At 36.2% G+C, this 27,683-nt stretch overlaps 1 protein-coding gene across 2 annotated transcripts in view; it reads right to left on the bottom strand.

Moving 5' to 3' along the window:
• ETFDH (electron transfer flavoprotein dehydrogenase) overlaps positions 1-27,548 on the bottom strand; it is a 30,429-nt gene extending 2,881 nt beyond the window's left edge. The window contains exons 1-12 of one of the 2 annotated variants that reach the window (XM_072773778.1): positions 27,355-27,548; positions 19,314-19,454; positions 18,634-18,863; positions 17,274-17,355; positions 16,513-16,631; positions 13,935-14,012; positions 8,322-8,468; positions 6,808-6,948; positions 5,431-5,574; positions 3,058-3,226; positions 747-929; positions 138-359 (exon numbers count right to left, since the gene is read on the bottom strand). In XM_072773778.1, the coding sequence (XP_072629879.1) occupies positions 138-359; positions 747-929; positions 3,058-3,226; positions 5,431-5,574; positions 6,808-6,948; positions 8,322-8,468; positions 13,935-14,012; positions 16,513-16,631; positions 17,274-17,355; positions 18,634-18,863; positions 19,314-19,454; positions 27,355-27,388 (1,690 nt within the window). In that variant the 5' untranslated portion in view covers positions 27,389-27,548. The remainder of the gene's footprint in view (positions 1-137; positions 360-746; positions 930-3,057; positions 3,227-5,430; positions 5,575-6,807; positions 6,949-8,321; positions 8,469-13,934; positions 14,013-16,512; positions 16,632-17,273; positions 17,356-18,633; positions 18,864-19,313; positions 19,455-27,354) is intronic. The other variant, XM_072773779.1, reaches the window with a different exon arrangement.
• Positions 27,549-27,683: the final 135 nt, after the last annotated feature.

The following is a 27,683-nucleotide window of genomic DNA, read 5'->3' as shown; positions in this document are numbered from 1 at the left end:
TAAAGGAAGCTAGATACGGGGGGTCATTTACAATTATCATGCAATGGAAGGAGAAATTCCTTAAAAGAATGGAAGCCTATTTCCACGTGGTTAAAACAAACCTGTGTGTGAGGGAGGGGGGAAGGCACAGGACTGACCTGCAGGGCAGAAGCGCTGCTCCGGTCCATCGAATAGGGACAGATTTCGATTTACGGGGATACTGTCGTCCCTTAAGGTTAAGTGTGCTGGCTGGTCATGCTCGTGGTTAGTACCACTCAGTGCCACAGACGACAGAAGGTCAAAACTGATCTGTCCATCTGGTTTTGGATACTCAATAGGTGTGCAGTCCTTGGCTGGCTTGAGCTGATCAGAGTCAGAACCTTAGTTTTGAGGAAGATTTTGAACAAAAATGTAACATGAATGTAAAAGTATTTTCTCAGGCATTTTTATGAAAACTTGAGAATATTATACTTCAGTTCCCTTATAGCAAATGATAACACTATTATGGACACTGAATTTATTATTTCTCTAATAAAACAAGTCTGAAACATTGAAAAATTCACTGTATTAATCAATCCCATCCCTGAAATTACAGAGATTTTTATTTTTTTTTTTTAAGTAAAGTACCCCCAATGTAAGGCTAGAATTCAAGACCCCAAGATTAAGAGTTGCACACTCTACTGAATGAGCCAGCCAGGCACCCCCATTCATGAGTAGCCGGGGTAGGTGAGGATTGTAACAGTCATACTCAAATATGTCAGAATTACCTTTGTGCTTTAGAGTCCATGGCTCCATTCCTCTAAATATCCAGTAAAAGATTCCAGTGTAAATCATCCCGCCATATACACCCAGTATTCCATGGCAGGACGGCCTTATATTTCTAACAGTATATAGCTCTTTCCACACCCATGATTTCTTTAAATTGTCTTCATACTCCGTTACATGGAGTCCTTTTATTAAAAACATGAAATGTTTTGTGTCAAATTACCTTAAGTATAAAATATCAAGGTATTGCGCTACTGAAATATCTTTTTTTGATGAATGAAATCTTAAATTTAGTAGTCATGTAAGATCACATTTGAAGACTCTTTCATGTATAAATGTTGGCATCTTCCAAAAAGATAACCCTTTGATACATGTTAACAGGTGGTAAGGCATTTGATTTCTTAAACTTAGTAATATGGAAAATTAGTTTCAAAATTCAGTGAACCTGAAAAGGCTAAAGAGTTCATGCTAACTATAAAAGTGAAAAAATTTTTTATAATTGATTAAATGAAACACTTCCACCTGTTACAGGTTGAATTTGTCCCCCCCAAAACATCATTTTCAAGTCCTAACCCCCAGGATCTCAGGATGGGTCAGAACAGGGTCACTGCAGATGTAATTAGTTGAAGTCATATTGGAATAGAGTTGGTCCTTAATCCACTGACTGGCATCCTTATGAGATACAGAGAGGAGAGAGAAGATGGAAGCAGAGGAATGTCAGACTGTCAGGAAGCTGGGAGGGACAAGAAGACCAAAGACAGGAAAGAGTAAGGTCCTACCAATACCCTAGTTTTGAACTGCTAGCCTAGAGACTCACAGTAAATTCCTGTTGCTCCATGCTGCCCAGCTGGCGGGACTCTGTCGTGCCAGCCCTAGGAAATTTATAACAACACCGAAACTTGGTGCATGCGTTTAATATTTAATGGGATAAACTGGTTCTTAAGTCATTTACTCTGTAGGTTCTACACTTTCCTGTTCTGGCTCCACTCCCTTTCCCTCAATCTAGTCTTGGTGACCTTTGTGCTCCAGTACCTATGGATGTGCCGCCACTAGGAGTACATGGCGTTAAGTATGACTTGTGGTCCCAACAAGGAAAGAGACGTGGCAACAGAATTAGAAAAAAAATTCCACTAAACAATTATACTCCTGCCTTTTCTAAGCTCTATCTCCTTCCTCTCTCACACCTCAAATGGCCTCCATTTCCACAAAGATATTTGAAGGCATCATCAGGTTTCATACTTCGACCTGGAGGAATACTTGTTATCTGGAATTCTAAGGAATAAAGTTTATCAAGTACCTACTGAGTTGCTACTATGTGCCAGATATTTGGGATTCATAGTGAACAAAGTCCCCTGTTCTCTTAGTTTTCCATAAGGCAGGAGACAAAGTTGCTAAATAAGTAAATTATGTGCCAAAAGGGGGTAAATATTACAGAATAAAAACCAGTGTGGGGAGGAAAGGGGTTGGGAGTACTTTGTGTACATTGCAAATTAACTGGTTTGGTCCATGTAAGGACCGTGAGATGGTCTTTACAGGAAAGATCAGTGTGGTTGGGAGGGAGAGTAAAAAGAGATGGGATCAGAGGAGTGAGAAAACTTAGGCTTTTATTTTGAGAAAAACTGAGAATTGCTAGAGGGTCGTCTTCACAGAGTAAGGGTTCACAGGGGCAGAAGTGTTAGCTCCTCTCCACCGCGGCAGAGGGCTCCTATCTAGGTCTGTGCTGGCAAAGCCGTAAAGGAAAAGGTGCTGCTGGATTCTGCAGTCTGCAAAGCTGTTGTTTTCAGACTGAAGATCCTTCGGGATTTGTGAGGTACCTAGTGCGTACGTTACACATCTGAAACCCAACACAAATACTGTCAAATCTGAAATCAGTTTTTAAAATTTTTCTAAAGATTTTTTTCAAGTTTATTTAAGCAATCTCTGTACCCACACTCATGACCCCGAGATCAAGAGCTGCACGCTCTACCGACTGAGCCGCTCAGGCACACCAAACTTAGACTCATTTTTAAGTAGGTGGGACATCACTGGTACTATTCTACTTTTGATGTGAATAAAACAGAACATTGCCATAAAAATCTAACTACTGAGATTAGATCATACAGTTTTTTTTTGCACAGCACATACTTGAATGCTTTGTGAAAAGGGAAAGATCTTTTAATATCAACTGAAACATGCAAAAGGAGGCCTCAAGATTTTTAACTATTTATTTTCATCCTCTGCCTATAATACTAAGGGTATGTTTAAATAGCTTCTTTTTAAATATCTCAATAAAGAACCTGACAGTTTTCAATGCTTTAAATAAAAAGTTCTTACCAATTGTCTTTGATTGGAGATTTTCACTAGTTAGTTGCTTAAAAATAGATTCTGCTGCCAAAATTCCACTTTTCATTGCTGTGTGGGTACCTTTGATCTTGGGTACATTCATAAAACCAGGACTACAACCAATTAGTAAACCACCAGGAAAAGTGAGTTTTGGTATAGACTGAGGAAAGAAACATTCAAAGTACATTTTTAGTTCAAATTAAACAAGCAAAACAATACTACAAATTATAGTCTCTTAAAATCTTCTAAGGCTGTAGGAAAAAATGTGAAATGTGAAGGAAAACAATCAGAGCAAGGGCAGTTATTTGCCCCCTTTCCTAAGAATGAAGATCAGAACTAGTATTATTTTTCTAAGACTTTTTCCTCTTCGGCCCCATGACTAACCTATGTGAGAGACAGGTTTAGGACCAGGGCGTTAACATATTTAAATAAAATGTTATTATTTTTACATATCCATGTCTAAAAATATTCCCTAAACAACTATTATCTAAATTGCAAGCTGCTTTCACATGCATTCTCAGTAACTCATGATTTACAAATCCTGTGGATTTTTTTTTTTTTCTTTTTTACTCTGATATCGAGGGGCGGAAACTTAAGTTCTCATCCTAGCATCATTACAATTAGCTACTACCTTAAAGAATATATTTTAATTAACTTAAGAATAAGCTGAATTTCCAAAAGGAATTTTAAGACCGTTGTTTGGGCCTCAGTATATAATTCTCATGAAAAACAATCTGACAGAAGGTGGTGGTATTTTTGGGGGTAGCCAGTAAAAGTTTATATCTACCCTACGAAGTAGTGGCTAAATTAGATTGTCTGCATGGGAAAATGTCGTCTAATCTATAGTTTGAATAGGAAAGAGGAGGAAACCAATGCTGAGTGTTCTTTCTTCTTTCTGTATTTTTTCCTCTTTAAGGGCTTTCTGAAGCTGCAAGTCTTTGTTGAGAAAGTGGTGCGTGGTAGAGAATTTGGCTGATGGTGCTGACGGGCTCAGAGGGGAGAAGGATAAACAGGGAAACCAGTGCTGTCAGCGGCATGAGCCACAGGGAGGGATCTGTGGCCACAGCTCCCATCAATTACAGAATTCTAACTATGAGGGAGAGGTGGTGAGAAGCAAAGCTGGAGGGCAGAAGGAATGCTGGGAGAAGATGGATCAGGGGTCATGTCCTCTCATGGTACATGTGGGGAGTGAATTTATGATTATGGTTCTCGGACTGAATTCAGTATCAAAACCACCTAGATAAAAGAGCATGAAATAATGATCACAGAATAGATAAGAGCAAGGAAGGGCTTTCCAGAATGTCACTAGCTGGAAAGAGATAATTAGGAATTTGGATAATGACAACACGTTTCTTAAATAGGACTGTGGCCTTGCTAACACTGTTTGATTAAAGTACCAGAAGACTGTGAATAAACTGTGAATAAAAAGGCCTGGACTGCTAGTGCAAATTCTTCCAAATTGGTGTGTAAGTCCTATGAATAAAACGTATTTTTAGATCCTGGGAGGATCCTATCCTGTATAGGCAGGTGGTATCTTGTTACAGAACTATGGACTGAAAAAAAGCTGCACTGAGAAATGTATTATGGGACATTCATTAAACACAAATAATTAGAAACCCTCCAGAAAAGGTTTAGTCTTGGTACAGACTGAAAAGAAAGAAATAAAAGAAAAAAAAAAAGAAAGAAAAAAAAAAAAAAGAAAAGAAAAGAAAAGAAAAAAGAAAAAGAAAAGAGTGAGTCATGTACACATCAATAGCCTAATTTATAAAGAGAACTGGCAGGTGCCAGAGCAGAGATGAGTGGGGGATGGCAAAATATGTAAGGTGGATTAAGAGGTATAAACCTTCAGTCATAAAACAAGTATGATTTTAAAAATTAAAAAAAAGGGGAAAAAAGTCATGTCACAGTTGTTAGCTCAAAATAAACCAAATCAAAAGTTCCAGATTATTGTTTAAGGTTCTTCAAAAACTTACTAGAAATAAATTTCTATATCTTTGACTAATTAAATCAGAAAATTTTAGTTAAAAGTGAGTGTGTGTGGTCAACTCTTCCCACCAATCTAAAAAATTACCTGAGATGTTCAAACACAAGGCAGATGTTTTTAAATACAAATCTGTATGTCCTATTGACTATACTGGAGTTTAACTTTCTGGTTAAAAACCAACCAACAAAAAGCCTATACATTTATCTCAGGAAATTAATATATTCTTAACACTAAATTCATGGTGTAATTTTAACTATGGTGTGCTTAAAGTTTCTTTATATGAGATAATTTTCCATTCTTTACCTAAAGTTATTAATTGTATTTTCAATGTTTACTTTATAATACAGAAATAAGAAATAATAAAAAGTTGGATGAGTTACCTGAAAGCCACCTTCGTTCAGGGCTCTGGCTCCATATGCAATCCTTTTTCCACCTTCCAGTGTTGGCTGAATGCTAGGATGGTGTTTCCACCTCTGGAACTCTCTGAATGGACTCAAATATGGATTCTGGTAGTCTAGACCAACCTTAAAAATTTTTATATTTAAATCTGGTAAACTTATACAATTGGATATTCTTATTTCAAATTAAATCAAGCAAAAATGTGATCAATATTTATGAGAAAACATGTACATTAAATTTCTTGTATCCAAAGTACTTGGAGAAATATATGCAGTAATCCAAACTTGAATAAATAACTGAATAAATTCTGTTTGGAAAAAAAAGGGTAAACAAAAGGATACCATGTGTTTATAACTGGACAACCTTTAAAAACTCAGAATATATTAATAAATCATTGTGCTCTGTAAGTAAAAGCCCAAATTAGAAAAATATTTGTAGGTAAGGGTCTAACATTATGTTTCCACAAAAGGAGTTGTAATTATTTTTCATTTATCAGTACCCACTCTAGTAAAGAATAAGCATATGTGATACTACTGAGGCAAAAATGAAGAAACAGAACGTAATCATACTTAAAAAAAAAAGAGGACAAGAAATATTAGAAGTTACATTTTATAAGGCACTGTCAAAATGTGAAATTAATAACCAAACCTTTTTTTATGCTTTGAAAAAATTAAGTCACTTGAGAAACGATACAAAGATGAGAAACTGAACACTTGGCTGGGTGTCAAAAAAATACCAATAATGCAAACATTTAATGATGTGTCATATACAGGTCTAATTATGACACTGAAATATAAAGCTGCCACCAAACTACAAGGTGCAGAAACCCTTATTTTTCCATTGCTTGCAATGTTCAAAATGTAATTTACTGCAAAGATGTAAGTGGCCAAAACGGAAAAAAGGTGTACATTCTGTAAAAGTTACAGATTCAAACTCAGTGCTGATTTCATTTTTAGTGACAGCATGCCATAGTCGAAAATGGGCTTTGAAGTCACACAGAATCAGGTGTGAGTCCTGCCTCTCATTTAACGGGTATATTTGGGAAAGTTATATAACTTGTTTGGACTTCAGCGTCCTGTCAGTAAAATAATATACATACTTCATAGGATTTTTACAAAATTTAGAATTCTCCATGAAACATACGTATATAATGTCTGGCATTTAGGAGCTACCATCACTAAAGTTATGTGTGTTTGAAACTACAGGCCAATGTCTGTAGTGGCCACAAGCACTTGACATACTGACAAAATGAGAAAGTAATCTTCAAATGAAAAGCATTTTACATGCTTCAGATTTTATAACACTGATGATCCAAGGACTCAAACAGTAGAGTTTTCCACAATGGCCATGTAACTTACCACAAAACCAAGGGCTACCAGGGGTTCGCCTTCATTTAAGTGGTAGAGGAAGGAGCCTCCATAAGTGTGTCTGTCCAAGGGCCAGCCAACAGTGTGATCCACTCTCCCTGGCTTCCACTTCTTTTCATCAATAATCCATAACTAAGAAAAAAAGGCCTACAGTATTATTTAATTTTTTTCTATCACCACAATATATCAAACTTGCCAGGTTTTATGTCTTAGTTATAAAAATGTCAAGGGAAAAACTGTAATAAGAGAAACACAAAAAAAGTACTTCACATATCAAAGAAAATTGTATCAAACAGCAGCATGATGAATTGGACTAAAAAGAGGTCAGAAAAGCTATGAATTCTTTCAGAAGTTGATTAGATTTTCAGATTGGTAAGACTTTCATACTATTATAGGGAACACTGCTGAAGAGAGGAGGAAAACTTCTGAGGTGCTGGTAATGTTCTAGTTTTTTTTTTTTTTTTTAAGATTTTATTTATTTCTTCATTGGACACAGAGAGAGAAGCAGGCTCCATGCAGGGAGCCCGATGCGGGACTTGATCCTGGGATCACACCCTAGCCAAAGGCAGACACTCAACCGCTGAGCCACCTAGGCAGGGTCCCTAATGTTCTAGATCTTGATCTAGGTGGTGATTCCATGGGTGTGTTCACCTTATAAAAGTTAATTGAGCTGTACACCTAAGATCTGCTGCTCTCCAGGATATGTGTTATTCTTCAATAAAACAGCTTATGCTCTTCTCCACTCCCCCTTTCCCAACTGAAACAAATCATTCATCTATTTTCAAAAGGGTAAGTTTTAAACAATTTCCATCTGAAATATTATCTAAAAATCACAGAAGTGTGATGCGCAACCTACCAAAAACAGTTAAGGATTTACTTACAATTAATCTAGCTATATACAGAATTGGAAATGTTCTGAGCCTTATCCTAAAAAAATTTAAACAAAAGGTAATGAATCTTTTACACTCTAGTAAGCCTAAGATTTGGGAAACAGAGACTGGATACACTGAGAAAATATACTTAACCTAATTAAATTTTAGATTTCAGATCAATAGGCTATGGATGAGTACATATTTCATAAACTGTTTTCACAGTGCAATTTTGAAGAAAGAATTCTTGTACGATTGGTCACCATACAACAGCATAGGGGTATCAGGTCAAATCTTATTAGGGCAGATGGTATTACAATGAAAAGAAATTCTTATTAATTAAAATATATTATATAAATATAAAATATAAAATATTAAAAATAATTTCAATCTAGACTTTGATTTCAAGAAACATTTGATGAAACAATTACAACACGTAGAAACAACTTAGATAACAGAATTTGATTAGCAGTATTTTCTAGCCCCTTAAAAAATATCCCAAACGTTTTCAATTATAACGAATGCTTCAATAAAAAATAATTATAAAATTATATCAATGTTACAAACTACACTATAATACAAATGAGTTTAAACTTCATAGTTTAAAATTAAAATTACAAAACCAAATCAGGATACCTCCTTCAGTCCAATTCCATAGGTTTGAGGATCACAATTGGCTCTCAAATCAAACTTCTTATACAGTTGTTTGGCTAGATGTCCATGGCAACCCTCTGCAAAAACTGTAACTTTTGCATGTAGTTCTAGTCCCCTCTCAAATGTTGTCTAAAAAATAAAAACATGTTAAATTGCAACATTTGACAATTTAAAAAATACATTCTAGTCACTTTTGAATTAAACTATGATTCAAGTACAGAAGAAACAGTACAAATACATAATACTAGAAATAAAACTATTGTAAGTGGAATCTAATTTAAACTTTATCCTGTCTGTTGCATTTTTCTTTTTTAATTCCAAAGTATCTGAATGCTTAAGTGCGTAAGAATTAAAAAAGCAAATAAAGCACACTCATGCTACAAAAATGCTCTACAAATGAAAATAAAATCAAAAGTGAAAAACCATTTCCCCTCTGCTCCTGGTTTTCCAGTCTCATCATCTGAATCAAAAAGCACTATTAATAGCTTTCCTGTAGGGCAGCCCGGGTGGCTCAGCGGTTTGGTGCCGCCTTCAGCCCGGGGCGCGATCCTGGAGACCTGGGATTGAGTCCCACGTCGGGCTCCCTGTGTGGAGCCTGCTCCTCCCTCTGCCTGTGTCTCTGCCTCTCTCTCTCTCTCTGTCTCTCTCATGAATAAATAAAAATCTTAAAAAAAAATAGCTTTCCCATAAATCGTGAGAAAATTTCCATGAATAAAAAACTATATAGAGCCTATTTATATACTTCTAACACACTTAGAATCATACTAAATATACTCTTTGGTTATAATTTTACTTTTTCTCTATTACTGAATGCATATTCTAAAACTGAGTTTTGTTTCCAAGTGGAAAAAAAAGCTACAATTGAAGTCTTTACTTCTCTTTTGCTCTATATATTTTATATTTACACCTAGAGAAATACCAGAAAAGATATATTTCATAAGAGACTATCCGTCTATTCCGTATTCCTTTATTAAGTAAGATTATTGAGGACCCTGGGATCACGCCCTGAGCCAAAAGCAGACGCTCGACCACTGAGCTACCGGTGTCCCTCCCCTAATTTTTCAAACAATTCTCAGTAGTGGGACATTTTAGCTGTTCCACTGTGTTCTGCTATTAAAAAGCATTGCTTAGGGCAGCCCGGGTGGCTCAGCGGTTTAGCGCCACCTTCAGCCCAGGGCTTGATCCTGGAAACCCGGGATTGAGTCCCACGTCGGGCTCCCTGCATGGAGCCTGCTTCTCCCTGGCCTGTGTCTCTGCCTCTCTCCGTGTCTCTCATGAATAAATAAATAAAATCTTAAAAAAAAAAAAAAAAAGCACTGCTTAGATGAATATACTTGGTGCTAAATATTGTCATTCTGAATGATAGAATTATGTCATTATTAATGTATTAATTACTTTGATTACTACAAAGTCTGAACATCTTTCACACATTTATTGATAACTACTTTTTTCTTGTGCAATACTTGTCATACATATGCATAGGTGTATATTACACTTGCATACACATCCTCTAATTTCACTCTTTTTTATTTTGTTCTGGTCTGCTCCCTCTTGTTACACTTCACTCATCCATAAAGCATGTTAACAATCTAGTATGTACACTTTTACCCCAAATATGTAAACACACATACAACTGAGATACATATATGCTTAAATTTTTTTGGTTCCTGATTTATTTTACAAAAAATAAGATTACAAAACACAATGCATCTGACTTTTCTCAATAATACTTCACGGAAATCTTTTCAAGTCACTGTAGAGTCAAATATTTCTCTTCAATGGCTGGATAGTAGTCCGTGTGAAAATACCATAGCTTATTCACCAATTCTGCTAATGTTTAATAGCCATTCACTGTTTCCAAGTTTGTGACCAAAAACAATGTTATAAAATATACACCGTGTGTGTGTGTGTGTATTTGTATTTATATATCCTTACAGTACTGTGCTTTTATCCATGTAAGATAGATTCCCCGGAGTGGCACTGTTGGATCAAAGGGCACACCTATTTTTATTTTACTAGGTATTATCAGTTTGCTTTCCACCAGCAGTGTGTAAGAAAGGCCTTTTCCCTATAGTCCAGTTACTGAGAGATATAACTGTTCATTTTACATTTTTGGTAAAAAAATGTTATTTTAATTTGCATTTTCCTGACTACTGTTTTAAGCACTTTTGTTTTTGAGTCAAGAAATATGAATGAATGGTGTGCCAGGTTCTATGCTAGGCATTGGGAGTACAGAGATGAATAAAAGCCACATCTCTTTCCTTCAGGCCAGTCATACAGGTAGACATTAAAGAAATACGTGAGTATATAATTACAGATTATGATTAAGTGCTCTGAAAGAAAGCACAAGGTGTTGAGAGGGAATAACAGAGGAAACTGTTATGGATTGGGTGAACTGAAAAGGCTTCTTTGAAAAAATGACATTTAAACTGTGGACTCTGAAGAAAAAGTACTTAAACATCTTTCCTTATAAGTAGTAGTCACCTGGATTTGTTCTTCTGTAAATTGTCAATTTTTTAGGTTTTGCTCACTTTTCTAAAGCGTTGCCTTTTTTCTTGTTAATATATATGTGCTATTTGATATTACAGGTAGTCAAAAACTTTTTCCCCAATCTGCTGCTTATCTATAGACTTCATAGTATCTTTTGGTATACAGAAGTGTTTTTTTTTTAATATTTTATTTATTTATTCATGAGAGAGACAGAGAGGGAAGCAGAGACACAGGCAGAGGGAGAAGCAGGCTCCATGCAGGAAGCCTGATGTGGGACTCGATCCCAGGACTCCAGGATCATGCCCCGGGCTGAAGGCAGGCACTAAACCACTGAGCCACCCAGGGATCACCAACAGAAGTGTTTAATGTTTATATAGTTTTAAAAAAAGTCTGTTACAGGTTTGTAATTTCTTTTCTCTATAGGATGGCTTATCCTACCTTTAGGTTGTAATTGTAATCTAGGTTTCCAATTTTTTTTATGGTTTTAAGAAATTCTCAGAATTTAAAAAAAAATAAAGGCCCAACTCTATTTGTTTCCAAATGGACATGCAGTTAGCTTTTGAGCTAAACATTCCCCCCTACTCACGTCCACACAGACGGACCATGGAGTCACTCCTGGAATAATGGGCAGTGACCTTTACCTCATTGTAATACTAAAGTCTCCACCCAAGAAGAAGCCTCAGCCTCATTTACATAACATACAGGGTAAAATTAGGCACTTCTCTACATACAGTGATGAGGCATCCCTATCTAAATATTCATTTAACTCTAAAAAGGAGGTACCCATTCACCTTCTCTCAGGAGTAATGGTCTTGGATGCTATTCCCCATGATCTTATTTGCTGCAAATAAAGTTTACTCTTTGTGTGAAAACTCCACCTGGTGTATCTGTGCTTCACCAAGCAGCAAACACACTGGTTCGGTGTAGAGAACAAAATGGAGTCTCATGTCAAGCAGGAGCCTGTGTCAAGCAATGACACAAGTAGTTAAGGTATGCGTCGAGGAGCTATCACCAGGACCAGCATCAGCTGACATCCCAGAACTAAAAACAAGCAGGACCAGAGGAGGTCTGTGGGGAAACTGATCAAATCACTTCAAAAAGGGGAGGATTTTGGCAGCACACCATCCTACTCTTCCGATCTGACCCCCTTACGTCTGACCACTTAAAAAAGGCAACAGCCACCAAAAGGCTCCGCCCCACTGATCTCTGAACAGAACTGAGATCCTTCGTTGTTGGGACATAAGAAGCACTATGGGCCGAGAGGTGGCCCAGACCAGACCAAGGCCTCATCTCAACTGTGCGCCCACAGACTGACTTTGTGTTTGGTTCCTTAAATTCCTATACCCTCTGTTACCTTGTCTGTTGTGTGATTTGTCGTCTGTCCTGCTTTGTGTGCTGTGTAAGAAGCCATTTCACATGGTGAAATGTTATTGAGTCTGGTATCCTGAACCTGCTTTACAATTGTGATTTAACTTTGCTTTATGATTGAATAAAGCTGACGCTGTGGAAAGACATTAACCTGTGTGTGTACCTTCATAGTATGTTCATGACATTTGGTTACAAAGGTGGTGTGAGAAGCCAACATACTGACACAGTTGACTTCTCTCACCACCTTTGTAACCAATACAGTAAACACAGTCCTTGGTTCTCCCCACTCCAAACTTGTGGTACTAAAACAGTTATTTTAAAAACTTAGATTCTGGTGCTCACAAAACTAAGACTCCATTTTATTCTTCTGTTTTTATATCTATATAAAAAGATATATTAAATAGATGTTTTTATAACTACAAAGCCCCAAACAGAAAAATTTACTTTTGAACAAATTTGGGAACACACACAAAAAAAAATCAGAATAGCAGAAATTGTGGCCTCAGTTCTGCTGTAACATTAAATATAAAATCTTAAAAGAATAAAATACGGCTTAAAATTAAATGATCACAATACAGTTAAGAATAACTACAATACAGGAAAGAATATAGGAAAACCAATATTCTTTTATCATGAATAGTAGTATGAAATAATAGTTGTTTGCAAACCTAGGTATGTATCAGAATTCTTTGGGGGCTTGTTAAAAAAATAGCTTCTTGCACCCTACTCTAGGACACACTGAGACCCACATCTTACAGAATTCTGATGAAACCAGTCAAACCTTTAGAGGAACAATGTAGGTAAGACTCCAGAGCTTTGCCACTTGCTTATCTCTAAGCAGGAAGCAGTGAGAAGCAGGAGGAGACTCTACACTCGATTCCCCATTCTGTTCAGGAATGGCAGTGAGAAGGATAAATTCTAAGTTAACAAATATTTATTGAGGATCTGATATCACCTGGCACTATGGTGGGGACTTGAGTAACCCTGCATGATCTCTGCCCTCATGGAACTTAGGATCTACTTGAGAAATTAAGACAACAGCAAATAAATATCAGTTGACAAATTAATTTATTGAGATAGTAACTTGTGTTTTGGTCTGTTATTATGGGAAAGCAAGGAGTTTTTTTTTCCTTGTTCGTTTCGAGGAATCTTGCACAGTGAGAGATCCATAGCCTGAGAGCTTTTCTTTCGCAAATTCAAAAATAAAAGTTGTAAAAATCTGAAAACCATCCAGGATTATACCTGAATGAGAGGAAAGCAATCAGTTTTATATTTACCAAAAGATATCAAAGACTATCAGTGTTACTGATAGTAATGCAAATGATTCTTGTCCATAGAAATGGAAATTATGGAAGTGGCAATGCAGTTGACTGATGACCTATATATATGTATGTGTTTTGAATTCTCCTTGAACTGGCTAGAACATCTTACTGATTCTGTCATTTATTAATGAGTGAAATAAAATCTTTGTCACATGGTTTTTTTTTTTTTGTATTAGTCATGTTTTTATCTTTAAGAAAACTATTCTTAAACATATCACATCTATTTGTCTAAGTCCTTTTCAGTTCAAAGATGCTTCTATACTTTTTTTAACAGGAGAAAATTTCTACATTAATAGTTATATTCTAACATACATTTTATTAATCTGTAGTTTGTAGCTAAACTAAATTATTGCATTTAAGTTGATTCCTTCTTCTTTTGTCAGTTTGTTACGCACGTAACTGTTAAAAAGTTTACCTTTGGTGCACCATCCTTTTGTATCCCTACGTCATTAGTGGCAATTCCTTTTACACTACTATCTTCATGAAAAAGGACCTAAAATGAAAACATATTTTGTTATCACCTTAGGATTCATAACCACATTAAAAAGAAGCAATAAACAGCCTTAGATATTTAAGAAAGTGAACATGTTCTCTAGATTACATAACAAGCATCAAAATGTTTAGGCAAAAAAAGAAATGTTTTAAAGATACTCCCTTTTAGAGTATAAAAGAACACAGCTCAAACAGTTGGAAATGAAAGAAATGCCACAACCTTAATGAAGAAGTAAAGGAGGAAGCTACTGTAGAGGTCACTAAGGAAACTAGTAAGAATAACCTGAAGAAACTAGGCATCAAAACCAAGTATACAGACCCTGAAATCAGGGCCTCTAACAAATGAAGACCATCAATCAGTGTTGGGTGGGAAGACAACAGGGTCAGGAAAGCCTCTGCTCCAAATGAGCTAAGATCCCAAAAAACAAAAATCAAAGAAAATGAAACAAAACAAAACAGAAAGAGGTTCAAGACAGCCCAAAAGTGATTACAATTTATTTTTGGAGCAAGTAGGACTGAATTGTCATTGAGAATGAGAACCAGCAATATTCTACCTTTCTTACTTGATTTCTGTTTTCTCTGTGATGGAAAATGCCCTTTAGATAGAAGTACAAAATATACACCAGAATCATGCAGACAGCACAGGAGTGGAAAGGTAAAGCAACGATTAGCAGCAATGGATATGAAAAGAAAAATAGAAACTTTTTATTTCATACCCTGAAAATGAATCAACAGTAGAATGTGGCTTTGAACTATAATTAAGTCTGGCTCAGAAAATTTAAAAACCTGACCAACGTATCATTAATCTATTGATGACGATCTTTATGGGATTGAGAAAAAAAGAAGGGTAAGAGATTGTGTGTGTATGGTATGTGTGCGTGTGTGTTTGTGTACACAAAGTTAAAATCAGAGATTCTACAAACCACCCTACTTGTGATTTTGATACTGATCCCAGTCAAGAACCAGAAGAAATGCAAAACCCTACACTTGTGTCCCAAAACCCAAATGCACATATATATGAGCTGGGAAAACAAAAATTAACATAGCAACAAGTATAATACAGTGACTTATGTGTTTTGACTTACATATTGTAAGGGTAAAAAACAAAAACAGTTTTTTGAATTTCCCCTGAGGCCAAAACAAACAAAAAAAACCCTTCTTGTCAATTTTTCCAATCATTTCCTTTAGAAAAGTTTATTGTAAATCTTTTCTCTGTCTCTCTGGGATATAGGAATGTTTTTAAAAGTCTTATTTGAGACTCCCACTAGATCTGCATCTCAGAAATGTGTTTCCCAGGGGTGTCATATTTGAAATGTGAACACCAAAAAGACTGGTGTCCTGTTTCCCTGTCTCTAGGAGTCTGAACTAGGTGCTTGGCTCTAAGTTGTAACTTCCTGCTTGTCAAGAAGATACAAGAAACTTTATTTTTCCCCTGGACAAAGACAATTAACATGGATATAATGGACTGTATATGTGTGGCTATGCAAGAGTGAGATTTCTTTCTGTCTTGGCAACCTCCCTAGCAGACTTCCTATCATATGCACTGCAGTCTTAGTTTGATGCTCATTAAATAACAAAACTTTTAAAAGTAATTTATAAAGGTGACTTTTCTGGGTTGGCAGAACATATTATTTTTAATCATTTCCCCAATAATACTTGGTGAGAGTCAACAGTATGATACATTTGCCAAAAAAGTTATTTTAGAGAGAATTAATAGAAGAACAGTTTCTAGAATGACGAAGGCAATAGCCCTGCTTTACACTAGGCTTGAAGTAGTTTTTTCTTTAAAGATTTTATTTATTTATTTATGAGAGACACAGAGAGAGGCAGAGACATAGGCAGAGGGAGAAGCAGGCTCCATGTGGGGAGCTGGATACAGAACTCAAACCCAGGACCCTGGGATCACAACCTGAGCCAAAGGCAGACATTCAACCACTGAGTCACCCAGATGCCCCTTGAAGTCATTTTTTTCATTTTGGGTGCCACTTTATAAAGAGGATAGAAAGAGAATGAATTCAGGTGACACTGAGAATACTGAAGGAACTCAAACTATATGTAACATCATGGTTAAAAGAACTGAGAATATTTAGCCTAGGAAAGAAAAAAACTGAAAGTGGGGATGGAGAGAACAGGGCATAATTATAATGGAAAAACTGTCCTTGGAAGAGGGCATTGATTTGTTCTATGTAGTTTAAAACAGAAGATATATTTTTATTCAACATAAGACAGAGTATTATGTCAAATGTCAGATAGAGATTATTTCATCCCTGATGGTGTTCAGTTGTAAGTTAGACAATCACATGATATATGTAACAAGATAAGGAATTCAATTACTCTTTGGATTTGATCTTTCCAAGATTCCCCCTAATCTTACAATTCTAAAATTCTATGGCTTTTCTAAAATACTTATTTATTTACCTCTGTACCATTAACTGTTTATATTCAAAACAAAGAGAGATTACTTCCTACAAATATTAAAAACATAATAAAACTATACAAACCTCAGCAGCAGCATAACCAGGGTATATTTCAACACCAAGGGCTTCTGCTTGTTCTCCCATCCAGCTTACTAAATGTCCCAAGCGTACAATGTAATTGCCATGATTATTCATTGGAAGACCTATAAATACGCTTAATTTATCAATCTGAAGTTTACTGATAAACCATCTCAAAAACATACTTAATTTAAGAATTCTAATCATGTATAATCTCTGTGTAAACATACACCTTATCTTATGGTCATAATTTCATTTATTTATTTATTTATTTATTTTTTTTAATTTTTATTTATTTATGATAGTCACAGAGAGAGAAATAGAGAGAGGCAGAGACACAGGCAGAGGGAGAAGCAGGCTCCATGCACCGGGAGCCCGATGTGGGATTCGATCCCGGGTCTCCAGGATCACGCCCTGGGCCAAAGGCAGGCGCCAAACCGCTGCGCCACCCAGGGATCCCCATAATTTCATTTATTTTCTACAATTTTGGCATACAATTCTAATCATTAAATTTAAAAAACATTACAACACTAAATTAAAATTCCGGGTTGCCTTACAAGGCTATCTCAATTCTTCTAGACTGGAAGACAGAAGAACTAGGTGCTAGTCTTGTTATACTACAAGCTAGTTCTATAACTTTGGGTAAGTCCTTCAAATCTCTGGGTATCAGTTTTCTCATCTGTAAAAAGAAGGGATTTCACCAGGTGAAATTCCATTCCTTCCAGGCATGGAATTCTATGATTCTACAAATATTGATCACATCTTACCTGGGAGAATTGGCACAGGAATTCTGTATTTCTCTGTTAAAATTCCAAATCTGTCTTCTGTTACTGGAGTATTCAGTGGAGCCTAAAAACAAAAGAAGGAAAGAGAAGGAAGTTTTCGTTTATATTTGTAATGGTAAATACAAATAATAAAAAAAACTGGGTAAAAAGGGAAAGTGAACTACTCTCCTCACTTTTCTTTCATTTCCTTTAGAAAACTTGGAACTGTAAATCCTCTTTGTCTCTTTCAGACGTATGGGAATCTTTTTAGAACCTAAATAAGCCAGTTTTACATCCCAGAAATCTTTCTTGGGGGCTTGGAGACATCCTGGACATGGCTTCCTGTCTCCCTGTCTCTGTGCGAGTTTAGCCTAGGTGCTTGCTCCAAGTTGTAACTTCCTGCTTGATGAAAACATAAGAGAGGTTTTATTTTTCCTTGGATACAGACAGTTAACATATATGTCATGGATTGTATCTGCTCAGTTATATGGGGCTCTGAAAATCTTTTTCTATTACAACTGAAATTATGTCCATAATAATTCAATAATATATATTTTTGATATAATATTGAAAAAAGAAAGTTAATTAGGTATAACTAAAGTATTTCTAGTTTAAAGGAGCTTGGTATTTTAGAAAGAAGAGCACAGATGAAATTTTTGGAATTCAACTTATTCCATATAGAAATAATACAGAAATCATATGATTTTTGACCTTTACAAAAGTATATTCACAGACAGCGAATATTCTAACCTTGGCAGGTATAACATAACCTATCTTACAGAAGAAAAGGCTAAGCTGAGATACAAAAAATGTAAGATTTTAACTAAGGTCATACAAATTATGAAAGCAGTAAAACTAACATTCAGTTCTTTGCATATCATACCAGTGCCTTTTCTTCTTAGGTTATGAGAGGCCATATTAATTTATTTCTTTAGAACATTTGATTAGATTACCTTCTTTGGCTTTAGATATTACAATGTTCCAGGAAATGTATATAGAACTTCATGAAGAACAATGATAGAAACACGGATCGAGTTAGGAAATAATCCTCAAAATCAAAATGCTGTTATTTTATTTGGTACAAATATTCTAAAATCTTCTCCAGATAAGGCCTTCTCATAAATCCAGTAGATAAATACAACATGTAGGAGGCATTATACAAATAAATGAGTTAATATCTTAAAATTATAAGTATAGTTGATATGATTCAATTTTTTGGCTCTTTTTAAGTTAAAAAAAAACTTATCTATAACAATCCTCTAAGAAACAGAATTACAGAAAAAGGGTTTTTTCCATATTCTAGTAGTTTGGAAATAGAGATATGATAAAGAGTACACTTTGTATAAAAACCAATTTTTCATACTCCCTTCTCCTTCCAGTCTGGGAATAATTCTTCAAAAGCACGTGGATCAAGGCAAGCCCCTGAGAGAGTATGAGCTCCTATTTGAGCAGCTTTCTCTACTAGACACACACGGATGTCCTTTTCATGTTTAGTAGCCAATTGCTTTAGACGAACAGCTGCAGAAAGTCCTGCAGGGCCTGCACCAACTATAACTACATCTGCTTCTTCTGCAAACCTCTCCATGTTCACTCCTGGGAGGAAAAATGTTTAAAAAAATACATGAAAATTCTGGGATGAGTATGATCTGATAAAAATCACAAACTGGGTTACAAATACTATGCTTTAGAGCATTTATTTTATTTTTTATTTTTTATTTTTTTGCTTTAGAGCATTTATAGAGATTGTCCCTCCAATTTGCATGAGAATTACACTAAATATATTATTGTATTAATTGGATGTTCTCTTAGGTTTTGTTCCAGTGTAGATCTTAATTTTGCTTCCATAAACCCCCTTTTGGCTTTGAGATTTACTACTATAAACTTAGCAAATATTTGCTTATCTCATTATCAATGTGTAATAGATTTGGTAAAGCTATGAAATATTATTTGATGATTTTATACTATCATGAAAAATCTTTCTCTGCACAAAATGATACAAAGTATCTAGAAAAGCCTAACACATCTACAGAAATTATTACTTACCTTCCCATCGCTTGTCCTTATCCCGGGGATAAATAGTATAGTGGGTAGTAATTCGAGGTACAACAGAGGTTGAAGACCATCTTGCATGACACAGAGGTAGATAACTTTTCTTAATTTTTAAGGCATGAAAGCACTGATATGCTGTATAAAAATTATGAACATTATTATTATTTTTTCAATTAGTTTTCCTTAGGAGTAGGCTGAAAAAACATTTTTTAAAAGGAAAAAAATTCTAGGATTGGGAATCAGATCTGATTTCTTTTTGATTTTCTAATAATCAGCCCTAAGATCTTAAACAAATCATTAATCTCTCTAGATTTCAGTGTCATCATCCAAAAAAGGGTCACTAGATCATCTCGATAGTAATTTCTTGATCTAAAATTATATGATTCCATGTGATATCTTATACTTAAAAATTTGTGTTTATATTCCAACTATATCAACATTGCAGACATTCAGTGAAGTTAGATCTATGCTGTTGAGGCATTAGTTGTGATATGAACTGAAACAGACTGTATTATTTCCTAGATGAACTTAGCTTCTTCTCATAGAGCAATGTTTTCAAATTATATGTTAAAAGTTCCTAATAAACTAATATATTCCATTTAGCTCATATTAAGCTTAACCTATAAATAGGATGACTATATAATTTACCAAACTGGGTACTTTTGAGAGTAGGAACAGGCAGTATTGATGATTATTATGCTGGGACAATGTGGGCAAACTAGGTTTTATGGTCAGCTCTTTAAAACACTGACTCTCCCGTATGGCAACATCTGAGAGTCTTAAAAATGTACATATTCATTAAGTTAGCAAATAGAAATAAAGAGAAGCGTGCAAAGATTTATCTGCAATAATGTTCATTAAACCCCTGCTTTCCTTAAACCTTCAATTCTACCTCCTTCCCTTATCTGAAGCAGATACCCTAACACACCACCAAACATCACAGAAAGATAGAAGCAATTAGGTGAGAACTTTCCTATTTCCTTGGCAACAACCTCTAATGTCATCTGTATTTGTATCCACTCTTTTTTCATTCTCTCAGGTTATAGCAGATATCTTTTCTCTTCACTTACATTAATCCTTCCACCTGGATGATGAGGCTTATTCCCTCACGTTTTCTTAGGGACATCCCTTCATCTGAAGCCTTCCCTTTCACCTGTATCTTTAATTTCTGTCTCCCTTCTCTGGTACTCTTCTCCTTAATACTCTTTCCCATTATATATAGACAGACATTCCTCCCTTGGGATTAGCCCTAACAGATATAAAAACTTATATAGAGAGCTATAATAATTAGAAGTCTGTTATAGGAGAAGAGATGGAATAATCAAAAGAAAGGAAAGGAATAAAGAGTTCAGAAACAGAACACACATTAAGGATTTGGTGTATGATAAAGATGCCATTTCTAATCAAGGAGAGGAAATGGTTACTCATTAAATGGTCAAAGATAGGGAAAAAGTCATTTGGAAAGAAGTATACTTTTCTTTATCAAAATGAATTCCATTTGGTCTATAATTTTAGCAGAAAAAGTCAAAGCATAAAAGATGTTGATACTGCTACAGATTTGTTTCTACACTTTTTGAGTGTGGACTGCAATTAATGACTAGCTTCTAATAAGTAGAGTATGAATAGGAAAAATATTAATTTTACAGTAGAGAAATATAGCAAACCCTTTAACCAAATGATCAAGTTTAACACTATTGGCAATAAGACATGTTGGTATCACACACTCCCTGAAATAAGAGTTCTTTACCCTGTGGCATACTTCCCCAAAATCTATAACCTCAGTCTAAACATAAGAAATCATTAGACAAATTTAGATTGAGGGACTTTCTACAAAATGACTGGCCAGTATATACTGAAGGTATCAAGATCATGAGAGACAAGAAAAGACAGAGGAACTGTCACACTGAAGTAGACTAACAAGATATTGCAACTAAAAACACTGTGGTGTCCCAGATTAGATCCTGGACCAGAATAAGGAAATTCAAATAAAGTCAGTAGTTTAGTTAATAGTACTGCATCAATGTCAATTTCTTGGTTTTGATAATGGTACTATGGTTATGTAAGGAGTTAAGCTGAGCAAATGGTATATGGGAACTCTGTGTTATCTTTGCAACACACTTCTGTAAATATAAAATTATTTCAAAATAAAAAGTGAAAAAATAAAGATTATAGTGATACAAAAGTTAACTCAAAAAGCTCCAAAGACCCAAATGTAAGGGCAAATGGTATAATTGTTAAAAAAAACAGTGGTATAAATCTTTGTGACCCTGGATTAAGCAATGGTATCTTTGCTATGACACCAAAAACGCAAGCAACAAAAGAGAAAAGAAACTGCACTTCAACAAAACAAAAACCTTTTGTCTTCAAGGGATGCCATGAAGAAAGTGAAAAGATCACCTACTGAATGGGAGAAAATATTTGCAAATCCTCTACCTGATAAAGGAATTGCATCAAGTATATATAATATACTCATTTCTAATAATAAAAAGACAACCTGGTTAAAAAACAAAGAATTTGTATAGCCCTTTCTCTAATGGAGATATACAAGTGGCCAATAGGCACATAAAAAGATGCTCAACATCATTAACTGTCAGGGAAATACAAATCAAAAACCGCGATGAGATAATATTTTGTATCCCCTAGGATGATTATAAGCAATAAGAGGGATAGTAACAAGTGTTGATGAGGATGTGGAAAAACTGGAACCCTCATACACAGCTGGTAGGAATGTAAAATGGTGCAGACACTTTGGAAAACAGTCTACCAATTCCTCAAAACATTTAAGTTTGGGGTTTCCACGTAACTCTCTCCTAGGTATATATACCTAAGATAAATGAAAAAACACAAAAACCTGCATGAATCTTCATAGATGGATTATTTATAACAGCCAAAGTATAGAGAAAAATACAAAAGTCTGTGAATGGATAAATAAAAAGTGATATATTCATAAAATGGAATATTATTCGGCAACGAACATGTATCACTACTGAACTCCTTTTTGCTGCTGATAAACAACACTATGCTAAGTGAAAGAAGCTAGCTATGAAAGACCACATATAATTCCATGTGTATAAACTATCCCAAACTGACTAATTTGCAGAGACAGAAAATAGATTAGTAGTTGCCCTAGGGCTGGAGAGGTTGAAGAGTGACTGCTAATGAGTGTAAAGTTTCTTTTTGGGGTGATGGAAATGTTCTCAAATAGACTGTAGTAATAGTTGCACAACTGTGTGCTTATACTAAAAACCACTGAGTTGTATATTTTAGATGATTTTAGATGATATGATTGTATAGTATGTGACAGATCTCAATAAAACTGTTATTGAAAAAAGAACATTTATAATCACACACAAAGAAGATTAGGAGAAAACAAGGATGTGGAGCAACAGCAACTCTCATTCATTGCTGGTGGTACTGCAAAATGGTACAGCCACTTTGGAAGATAGTTCGGCATTTCTTACAAAGCTAAATACACTCAACAAATGATCCAGCAGTTGTATCCCTTCACATTTAAAACCTGCAGTCAAGCAAGTGAATAAGCTCTAGAGATCTAATGTTTAACACTGTACGTATAGTTAACAATAATGTACTTAAAAATCTGTCAAGAGGGTTTATCTCACGTTAAGAGTTCTTATCCCAATAAAAGAAAGAAAATGTCCAGGTTAAAAAAAAAATCCCTTAACATGAATGTGTATAGCAGTTTTATTCATAATTGTCAAAACTTGGAAGATGTCCTTCAATAGATGAATGGATAAACAGATATGCTGGGGTGCAACCATACAGTAGAATATTACTTACTGCTAAATAATACTGCTAATATTACTTACTGAAATGAACTACTAGACATAAACATGTGAAAAAACATGGAAGGAACTTAAATGCATATTGAAAGAAGCCAATCTGAAAATGCCCATCTACATACTGCATGATTTCAACTGTATGACATTCTGGAAAAGGTAAAATTATAGGGACATTAAAAAGGTCAGTGGTTGGGGCATCTGGGTGGCTCAGCTAGTTAAGTGTCTGCCTTCAGCTCAGGTCATGATTCAGGAGTCCTGGGTTTGAGCGCCACTTGGGCTCCCTGCTCATTGGGAAATCTCCTCCCTCTGCCCCTCCCCCTGCTCCTTCTCTCCCGCTCTCTCTCTCAAATGAGTAACATCTTAAAAAGAAAAAAGGATAAGTGGTTGCTATGCGTTCAGGAAGAGTGAAGAAGGGATGAATATGTGCAACACGGGATTTGGGGGGCAAACTATTCTGTGTGATAATGCAATTTATGATGGATATATGTCATTACACATCTGTCAAATGCACATACAATGTACAATATAAAGAGTGAACTCTAATATAGACTAGGGACTTGAATAATGATGTATCAAAACTGGCTCACCAACTGCAACAAATGTACCACACTAATGCCAGATGTTAATAGGGAATGGGGGAAAGTCATATGGAAATTGTTTTCTGCTCAACTTTTCTTCAAACCTAAAACTGCCAAAAAATTAACTTTATTAACTAAAAACAAGGTAAATAAATAGAAAAAGGCAACATGGAAAAAGGCAGAGGTTAAGTGCATAGGTTTTGGAGTCTGTCTACCTTGTGTTTGAATTCATTAACTGCAATGAAACCTTCAGCAAGTATTTGAACTCTCATCCCACCAGTTCTAAAGTCTATGGTCAACTTTGTCCATATTTTGGTATAGGATCTAGTATAACTCTTACACAAAACAAGTGGCTAATACATATTTGATAACTATATAGATATCTTCCTAGTTACAGTTATCTTTTTTCTTTTTTTTAAGATTTTATTTATTTATTCATGAGAGACAGAGAGAGAGAGAGGCAGAGACGCAGGCAGAGGGAGAAGCAGGCTCCACGCAGGGGGCCCGATGTGGGACTCAATCCCGGGACTCCAGGGTCACGCCCTGGGCTGAAGGCAGGCACTCAACCACTGAGCCCCCAGGTGTCCCCAAATGATTATTTAATAAATATTCTTTTGAATGATGACAATGCTGTATTTGAACTCTAGAACTGAATTCTCCTATAATATCTTTATTTATGTATCCCATGTACATTTTTCAGGATTTAGGATATGTGAAAGGTTACCTAACAATTAAAATATTATTCCCAATACTATAATTTTTAGTATGCCTTTGCACATAGAGAAAATTAGTTTCCTTGCCACTTTAAACTTATCAAAAATAGGGTTTTTTACTGCTTAAAAGTCTTTAGAGTTCACTCTCAATCTCTTTCTATATTCATCTTTAATTATTGATTTCTGATGCCAGTTTTTACTTTAAAAAAAGTATTTTATTGTAAAGTTTAAAACATAAAAATATGTTAATTCTGCAGTTGGGTACTAAAGAAGAACTAGCCTATGCCAGGCTGTTACCTTTCCATTTAATCAGAAAAAAGAAAAAAAAAAATCTTGTTTTCATCACAGCTTAGTTTTCATTATTTCACAGATCATTTCAAATTCAATAGTAGTCTCAAAGCTTGACTGATGTTGGAAGGATTGAGAAGTTGGGTGGTATTGTCTGAATTCCCATGTGTCTACTGTAAATGGAGTTGTAGCTGCCCCACAATTCTCATAAGGGCATGAAGGATAGGGAGTGATATTATAATTTTAAATTGTTAACTGTTCAGTATGGCCATTAGAATGTAAATTTTATTACATATTTCAAATACATGGGAAAGTCTTTGTTGAGCTTTACTATTTGTTATGGTCCATGTTTAGGTATTCGTTTATTTGCAGATACACTGCAAATACAGTATTCATTATAAGAGACATTATGAGTTAAAAACAAGGCCTCATTATTATTATTGCTGTATAACCCATGTTAGTTTTTTGAAATTACACTAGAGATTTGCAGGTTCTTAAATTACAGTGAAAACTGTAACTGGGGGGGATCCCTAGCGTTTGCCTTCGGCTCAGGGCGTGACCCTGGGGTCCCGGGATCGAGTCCCACATCTTCCTCTGCCTCTCTCTCTCTCATGAATAAATAAATAAAATCTTAAAAGAAAATAATAATCATTTGTATTATTTATTATTAGAAGATATTAAAAATCTTTGTCTTACGATGAATCCTAGTTTAGTATATAGAAGTTACCATTTGCTGCTGAAAACTGAGGATTTGATATCAGATAAAACTAATTCTATTGCTTATACGGCTACTTATTTTCTTGAGAATATCTGGACCTGGGCAGTTTAGATTTCGCCTAGGAGATAAAATTAGAAATCTTGGTCACGGGGATCCCTGGGAGGCTCAGCGGTTTAGCACGTGCCTTTGGCCCAGGTCATGATCCTGGAGTCCTGGGATCCAGTCCCACGTCGGACTCCCTGCATGGAGCCTGCTTCTCCCTCTGCCTGTGTCTCTGCCTCTCTGTCTCTCATGAATGAATAAATAAAATCTTAAAAAAAAGATCTTGGTCACGACCTTTAGTTCCTTTCTGAAAACAAATCTGATATTCCACTTTAGACAGTTAAACAGTTAGGCACCTTGGCTGAGTTTGGGTAGAGAGCTAAGGTCAAAAAGTCCATTGAACTCAGAGCGTCATGGTATCAAAGTCACACTGCCAAAACATTTGTGTCCATCTCTTTGTTGCCAGTAGTGTTGACACTGAGCTATGAAAATGGCAAGGATTTAAGTATCCAAGGAGAATGGAAATGCTAATTTTGGTGGACTGTAGTTAACCCTCAGCCAAAGAATAACTTCAGCTGAATTAGGCAGTAGGCCAGAGAGCAGCTCACTCCTTTGAGATTTCACAAAAACATAAGGCAGATCTACACATTCGGTGTGGTATATACACGAACGAGTATCAGGAACTTTAAACAAAATCCTAATTTAACATCTGGTGACCAAATCCACAATTTCCACCTTAATGAAATGTACCTAACAAGAACAGCCTTGAATTTGCAGTTATGTATACTGGTGTATTCTATGACCAAAAATTAACTTCAAGAAACCAACGCTAAAAAACTAAGCCAAATGTGACAAAATTCAAGAATCCCTCCCCCGCCTCCCCCCCCCCCCCACCCGTAGTGAAATCTTTTTGAATGTTTAAGCTTTTGTTTGTTTGTTTTTAGGTACAACAAAACAAAGAGCATTCCAACTGCATCATAATTATTCTTTTTTACTCAGGAGAAAGGGAAGGTTAACAGGGTGTTTTCACAAGTCGCTGTGATGGTTCCAGGAGCAGCCATATAACATCCTCAGCCTCTAAAGTTAATTTTAGACACGTCGGATTAAAAACTCCTGGCCCAAAAAACCCGCACAAATTCCTGGCCCCAGATAGAGTCTGGAGACCTGAGCAGCGCATATTGTGTTAATCACGATGTGACAGGTCAGACTTCAAGTTCTTTTCTTTTTCTTTCTTTCTTATTATTTTCAGACTTCAAGTTCTTAAGCATGGACTAGGAGGGAGGAGGGCTGCAGGTCAGACTTCAACATAGATTTATTTATTTATTATGTATTGAGTTTTTTAATTATTTATTTATTTAGTTTTTATTTATCTGTTTTAGTTTTTAATTAGTTTTTTAGTTTTTAGTTATTTATTTATTTAGTTTTTAGTCATTTATTTAGTTTTACTTATTTAGTTAGTTTTATTTTAGTTTTTAGTTTTATTTATTTAGTTTTATTTATTTTTGATTTAGTTATTTAGATTTATTTAATTTATTTATTATTTTTGTATTTTGTATTTTTGTATTTTTTTAAATTTTTAATTAGTTAATTAATTAATTAATTAATTAATTTTCAGACTCCACGTTCTCAAGAATGGGCTAGGAGGGAGGAGGGCCGCGAAGCCAAAGGCGGGACCCGACCCGAGCTCCGGGTAAGGGTCCCAAGAGGGTCGGGAAGGTTCCCCCGCCGCGCGTGACCTCCGGCCCAGTTGTCGGGTCCTCCAAGCCCCTCCCTCCGAGGGGAGGGCGCGAGGTGCCCGCGAGGTGCCCGCGAGGTGCCCGCCGCACGACCTCTGCCCTAGTTCAAGCTGGGGCGGCCCTGCCCGTTCCTCGCCCCGCGCCCCGCGCCCCCTCTCACCCGCGCAGGACAGCTTGGCCAGCGGCACCGACATCTTCACGGGTCCCAGGGCCGCCTGCGGCTCGCCGCGGGCCTCGACGTCTAGGCCGCGGGGGGCGCCATCACTCGCCGGGAAACACCGACACCTCGGCGGCAGTCCGCCTCCCCGCGCTGCCCGCGGCTTCGGCTTCCCCACGGCCCCGCCTCCTTGTCGCTGTGCGCCGGCGCCGCGCGTGACGCTCACGGCCGGCAGGGACTTCCGGGTCAGGTGCCGAGGCGGGCGAGGGAAAAGAACTCCAAGTCCCAGCAGGCCCCGGCGTCAGGCTGAGGATTGGTTCTCCGTTCGCGTC

The sequence above is a fragment of the Canis lupus genome, chromosome 13, assembly GCF_048164855.1.
Source record: "Canis lupus baileyi chromosome 13, mCanLup2.hap1, whole genome shotgun sequence".
NCBI classification, from domain to species: Eukaryota; Metazoa; Chordata; class Mammalia; order Carnivora; family Canidae; genus Canis; species Canis lupus.
Note: the sequence above shows the minus strand (reverse complement) of the source record. Positions and strands in the feature narration are given on the sequence as shown.